Source organism: Vicugna pacos, chromosome 33 (genome assembly GCF_048564905.1).
Source record: "Vicugna pacos chromosome 33, VicPac4, whole genome shotgun sequence".
Lineage (NCBI taxonomy): Eukaryota > Metazoa > Chordata > Mammalia > Artiodactyla > Camelidae > Vicugna > Vicugna pacos.
This window is the reverse complement of record NC_133019.1, coordinates 3,537,879-3,544,550: the sequence shown is the minus strand read 5'-3', so window position 1 is coordinate 3,544,550 and position 6,672 is coordinate 3,537,879. Positions and strand designations below refer to the sequence as shown.

General features: G+C 53.0%; 1 protein-coding gene across 4 annotated transcripts in view; it reads right to left on the bottom strand.

The window, feature by feature from the left end:
- Positions 1-131: 131 nt before the first annotated feature.
- Positions 132-6,672, bottom strand: part of NFRKB (nuclear factor related to kappaB binding protein) — a 32,138-nt gene continuing 25,597 nt past the window's right edge. For all 4 annotated transcript variants that reach the window (XM_072954177.1, XM_072954179.1, XM_072954180.1 and 1 more), the window contains exons 24-26: positions 5,611-5,717; positions 4,309-4,444; positions 132-4,216 (exon numbers count right to left, since the gene is read on the bottom strand). In XM_072954177.1, the coding sequence (XP_072810278.1) occupies positions 4,091-4,216; positions 4,309-4,444; positions 5,611-5,717 (369 nt within the window). In that variant the 3' untranslated portion in view covers positions 132-4,090. The remainder of the gene's footprint in view (positions 4,217-4,308; positions 4,445-5,610; positions 5,718-6,672) is intronic.

Sequence of the window (6,672 nt, the reverse complement as noted above, 5' to 3'; positions counted from 1 at the left end):
AGTTTCTGAACAGGAAGTGACCTTCTGGATGATTTCAGGATATGCATCCAGCAGAACTTACTGCTTTTAATAATTTAGCCCTTTTCCTCTCCAGAAATCGAGTACTTTCAGAAAGTAAATGACTGACAGAGTTTATTTTAGACATTTAATTCCAGTATGTATTTTTTGAAGTAAAATAATTCATATGCTTTGGTGTTTTAAATATTACTTATTAAACATCTTCAAAATAATCAACATTCCAGAGTCATGCAGTACCACTCACTGCCGATAAATAACAAACTTGGGCCAAAGGTGATTTTTTTTAATCAGGAAGCTAGTTAGTGGCCCAGCTGAGAGCTGGAACTCAGACGGTCTGACTCCTCAGAAGTACCCTAATAGGATTTCCTAAGAGGAAATCCCTGTAATGAGGTAGAGAGAAAAGCGTCACGTTATGGAACGCCCTGAATTTAGCTGAAAGCAAAGGATAAGAACCCTGTGAAGGACGTGAATCTTGAATGAGTAACACAAAGTCTTGATGCTCGAGTCTTGGTTCTGGATCTGTTCTTTTTTTTTTTTTTTTTTAACTTCTTTCAACAAATACTTATTAAACATCTGCTTTGTACCAGTACTGAAATGGTCGTACGGATTAACGAAATACGTGTCCAGCAAGGATTCGGTCTAAAGGGAGAGGTACAAGCAGTCTCGGGCAGGGTGACTGGTGCCCTCAGGCATAAGGACAACAGCCATGGGAGATGAGCAGGGAGAAACGGGGAGTCTGCCCTACAGGAAAATCACATCCCAGGCCCAGAAGCCCGCACGCACGGAGACAACGAGAGCACAAAGGAACCCGGGGAGTTCAAGTCCCAGAAACCGGCAGGAGTGGGTCGGGACACAGCGGAGAGGGCATCTGGACCGGCAGTGCCGCTCACCTGCACAGCACCTCTCAGACTCCGAAACGTGCTGAAGCTCGTGTGATTCTCACGACCACCTGCACCGCAGGTATGCCAGGCACTTCGGAGAACCGGCTCAGCCCGGGGTCACACACCTGCTCAGCCCTCAAGCCAGTCCTTGGGAGGACTCAAAGCCAACTCCTCTCGCCATTCCCTCTGCCACCTAACCCAATGCAGCACAGACCATCTGTGCGAAACACTCATGCTCTTGGGAAGAAGAAATGCTGTACGTGCAAGAAAGGCAACCTCCCACGGACCGCCACCACCCCAGAGCTGAAGGCACATCTCAGGGGTTAAGAATGAGCTACTTGGAAACACTGACTGAATTATGAGGAGAGCCTGGGGGTCCCGTTTCAGGACCCACTTTGCTTTGCCTGCTGAGTGGGACCCAAGCCTTCACTCAGCAAGTTCTGGAGAATCTATTGTTGGCACCTGGTATAAAACATGCTCCTTCCTTAAGACCAGAGGTGGGAAGAAGGAAGCTATTCCCAGTTTCACTCTCACAGAAAGGTCTCCATTTTAAACTTCAAAAGTGAGGGTGGGGGAATCTTTAAGGAAATGTAGCATGCTCTCCAGAGTGGGGCGCTGAGGTGTGAAGATCAGATACGAAGGATTAAAATCTGTTTTGCTGCTCCTCCCACGCCAGGGTCTGAGACACCTTCATGGAAGTGATCAGCCCATATAAACATTCTCAGCTGCAGCAGTAAAGCACAAACGCATCACAATGCCACTCACCAAACCTAGCGTCAGAAGCACGGTCTGTGTAATCTTGCCAGCCTGCGAGCCTCTCAACCAAGTTCTTCTGGACTTGTTCCCTCAAAACACCCACGACAGCTACCACGTCTCTACAAGAACCCTGAGGTCTGTGTCCAAGGCACCATGACTGATGCAAATGCCGGTGACCTCATTTGAGCAGCTCCAACGGGGGGGCACTGTTGCATGGTACCCAATGGCAGGCTGGGCACGAAGTACCAGATCACACTTACCTGGGCGTCAATCCTACACTGGCGTCCTGAAACATACCTGTTTGCTAGGATGTAAATAAATGTCTGTGGGCACCAAGGAGACAGGTAATCAGGTGACTTTAGCAAATAAACGTGTGGGGTAGGGTTGAGGCTGAACAAATTACGCAATCATTTGTTAAGTAAATTTAGAAGGGGTTTGTTTTAACCAGCAGTAAATACCAGAGACAGGATCCCTCAAATTTCTACCTTTTTCTCATTTGGAAACCGTCACACAGGACTGTCACGTGAACTGTGGCTCCTGGAAGTAACGCCATGCAAACACCCCAGTTATCATAAAACACAGACACCACCCCTCTCCTCAGGTGGAAGACCAGCATCCTTCCATCCCTGCACTCTCCTCCTCTCCCCACCACCAATCTTACCCACCTCGACTACCCATCAAAAGCTCCATCCGACCTCAGCCAATTCACCTCTGCTCTCTGTAAGCCAGCCTCACCACCCCCAGCTCTGGACAGTCCCGTGTCACCAGGACACACCACAGCCATCCTTCCCACTGGAAGGCAGCAGCAGGTCACCTGACTTACAACCAGAAGACTGCACTTTCACCTTGGTTCCCTTTAACTTCAGCTCAGACCCGCATCTTCCCAGTTAAAACAGGGATGATAATGTCCATTTCACAGAACTGCTGTAAGAATCAAACTTCAGTAAGACCACTGCGTATCCAACAGGCCACTCTAACCTTGTCCGCACGTCTGCAACTTGCCTAATCGCTCACCTTCCACCCAGGAATCCCCTCCTCTAAACAAGGCCATTCTAATCCTTCACCCTCTAGCTCCACTTTCTCAGCCAGACCCCATTAAAGATCATCGCTAAGTTTCCATGGCTTAGAAACACGTTTTTAATCTGGACACTTTCAGGAGAGCAGAAAAGCCCTGTCACTGCAGAAAAGCTTTACCATCCAACACCTGCTCCAACACAAAAGAGGCGTTGATTATTATCAACAATCAGTGCTTTTAATTACATTTTAAAATACGGTCCTGAGCTCTGCCTATAGCTTGATGGAGCCTGAGAAGTGTGGAGGAGCCGGGATCACGTAACTGTACCCCGACACCTGCCTCCCGCGTGGCCAGGTCTACCTCGTGGCCACAACACTCCTCTCCTGCCGCCTCCACTCTGGAGCAGAGTTTCACTTAACAGTCACAGAAGAAAAATTTCAGGCTTGAGGCCACAGTCTCTATGATAACTACTCAGGTCTGCCTTCTAACCGAAAGCAGCCATAGATACTCATAAATGAATGGGCATGGGCTGTGTTCCAATAAAACTTTATTTACAAAAAAAACAGGTAGCCAGCCCCAGGGGAACGGTTTGTTGACTTTAGCTCTGGAGCAAAGCAAAACGTATTGTCTCCAAACCGCAGCCAAGCTTTTGCTGCAGCCTCCCTGTGGGCAGTCCCTGCGGGCGTCCGCCCGCTCTGTCCACTGGCCCTGGCCCTGCGCGGGAGCGGGCCTGAGGAGGGCAGTCAGCAGGCGCAGGTCCTGACCACCATCAAGATCCTGACACCTCGCCTGTAAGGTCGCGCCAACTCATCGCGCTTCAGGGACACACACCATCCACGTCCTTCGTTCCTTTCCCCTCTTCCTGCCCCCCGTTACCGTGAGTCATCAAGTCAGCCACCAACTTACTAAGCACCTTGATTTTCTCTCATTCTGGTCAAAAGAGTAAGTAATCGGTTGGGGTGGGGTCAGGAGCGCCAAGCTGAAGCCCAAGTTTCTACTCAATAAACATGTACAACAGGGTCTGTAAAAAATAAGTTACATGAAAACATCCGGACACAAAACTCCTACCCAGACACCAGTCACAGGGAAGAGCAGACGCTGAGAGGCACAAGCCCAGCACAGGGCGGGACTCATCCGCCGTCCACACTCCTCACGCCCTTCCGCCTGCCTCGGCGCCGAGCTCCCAGCAGAGTGCCCGGCTGTGTGACCACCACGAGCTCACGCAGCCCCACAGGGAAGCCCCTCCTGGGCCAGACAGAACAGACTGCGGGACCCCGGCAACCCTCGCACCGCCCCGCCCCACCGCGGGCCTGCCTCAGACGGACACGCTCGGGGGACACTGCGGCCGCCCGCTCCCGCCTCCCGGCCCAAGAGGCCGACCAGGCGTGGCGTCCACGGCGGCCACCTTCCTCGCTCAGAATCACTGCTGATCAGGAGCCTGTTTCGGAGACGGAGCTGTGGTCACGACGACGGTGGAGACTGCTTTGGAGGAACCAGAAGCCGTTCCCGGCTGGAGGTGGGACGCAGGGACTGTCTGGATGCGCACCTGTTTGCAAAGAGTCCGGTCAGTAGGCTGCGAAGGGCTCATGAGCAGAGGACAGCGGCAGAGAGCGGCCGACACAGGCAGCCGGGCCTTACCTGCGTGGCCTGCCCTTGCTGCTGGAGCTGCTGCAGCTGCTGCGCAGTGAGAAAGCTCACGGGCTTGTTGCCGGCGATGAGCTTCGTTCCCGCCGGCATCGTGGTGAGGATGATGTTGCGGCCCAGCCCGCTGAGGCTGGAGGGAGGGGAAGCCCGAGTGAGGCCCGCGACGGGGCTGGCGTCCTCCCGGCCCAGCCCAAGTCCCAAGGCTGGGGGAAAATAGGGAGTCTGGTGCCCAGGGAAAACCCCAGCCTTCTGGACCGAAATGGGGACGAGCCGGTGAGGCCACCTTTCTCCCAGCTCCTGTGCTTCCCGGGTCAGAGAAGGAGCAAGGCCCCCAGTGCCATGGATAAAATGGCCCAGCCTCAGGGGTGGTCCCCGCGATAGGGCCTAGTCTTCTCATCAGCACCACAGGAGGGCTGAACGATGGCGGGGGCGGGGGGACCATTTCTGCAGGTCTTTGGACCCCCTTGGAGGGCACCGTGTGGGGAAATGGGGGGGCTCCCAGCTAGAGCTATTTCAGGGAGCATTTCACTTCAACACAACACATCAGCCTTGCTCCGGCAGAAACACTGTTCTAAATAAGGACAGATCATTGCATTTTAGGATTTGCGTGTGTACACCTGCTTTCTGTCCTGGCTGTGAGAAGTTAAGTGAACTTCATCCCAGGTTTCATTCCTATTAATTAAAATAAATTGATGTTTAGGACTGTCGAATTCCATACCGTCAAAAAAGAAGGTCACTTTGATGGATTAAAAAAAGTGGAGGGGCCCTGCATCCACACCGTGATCAGCAGAACAGTACAGCACCCGGGGGGGGGTGCACTCTGACCAGAGACCCTCCGCGAGCAGCTGCCCTGAGACGGGCAGACATCGCTCCTTCACCCTCGTGTTAAGTCAGAGCCACAGGAAGCCCCTGCTTCCAAGCAAGCCCTCATCCTCTGAACCAAAGGGCCCAGACATCCCTAACACCCACACTGGGATCTGCCACCAGAGCCACGTCAGCACCCAGCCCATTCCAGTACCTCCTGTCCCCTCCCTGGCTTCTCCCCTCAACAGCATGTATCACCACCCCAGACAGTATCTTCATACACTCCCTCTCCCCGCGTTTACTTTAAAGTCAAAGCCTGAGGACAGCAGACGCTTGTCTCTGTGAATCGCCGTGTCCCCAGCACCTAAGACAACGCGAGGTGCCCCAGAAACACTGCTGAGCACCACAAAGCAGCCCAGGAACCCGGCTGCCACCCCACTCCGTGGTCAGGAGCCTCCAGCAGCCCTGCCCGCCCCTCACTCCAGCACTCACTTGGCTCCAAGGTTGCCTTTGATGATGGGAGCTGTGACCACACTCTTGCCCTTCATAGGCTGGCTGATGACAGAGAGTGGAACCGTGATCCGCGTTGGGAGCTTCCCCTATGGAGAAAAGTCAGCCAGGCTCACAGGACAGAAGAGATAAGGAATGCCACCCAGCGTCACCCGGAGGGCCATGAGCGCCCGGAGCAAGCGCCCAACCCTCTGCTCCCCGTGCCCTGCAGGGCTCAGGCGGCCCTTGCAGACTCACTCACGTCTGTGCTTACTGCTCAAGGACACTACTTAGGAGTCATCCTCCTCTTTCCTAAGCAGAGCCGCACATGTACCTGCTGGCATCAGGATGAAACGTGGGCCTGAATCGCAAAGGAAGTGTGTGCTCACCTGAGCACAGTCGGACTGCGCCGACATGGCACACAGGACCTGCTCACAGTAACTCAGGGGGACACAGGCGCTCGAGAGTTAATACAGCAGGTGCGTACTCCTGCTCCAGCGGGCAGGCTCACCTGGGGCGCCCACAGAGGGCACATTCTCCAGGCGCTTTGTTTCTCTCAGAGATAAGAGAGGTTAGTCAGGGGACACTAATAACAAACTCAACCAAGTGAAAAGTCCAGCCCCACAGCTAACAGGAAGGCCCAGGAGAAACAAGAAAGGAGCTGGAAAAGCCTGGTGTCTTTGGGATTTCAGCATGGCTGGGGTTAGGTCACTACATCAGCTTGCTTTTAGGTTGCCTAGTTTTTAACCCTTGGTTGATAATAAAATTTATATACAGTAAAATCTTGTGTAAATCTGACTTAAAAATTATTCAAGAGGGGGAGGGTATAGCTCAGTGGTAGAGCACATGCTTAGCATGCACAAGGTCCTGGGTTCAATCCCCAGTCCCTCTTCTAAACATAAATAAACCAGGTTACCTCTCCCAGCCAAAAAAAAAAAAAAAGTTATTGCTTTAAAAAGAAAGATTCAAGAGGGGTGGCTGACAAGATGCACAGAAAAGGACTCGACACTTCCCGCGGGCAAGCCGGTTCTAAAAAAGCTGGGTGTTCAGGAGGAAAGCCAGAGG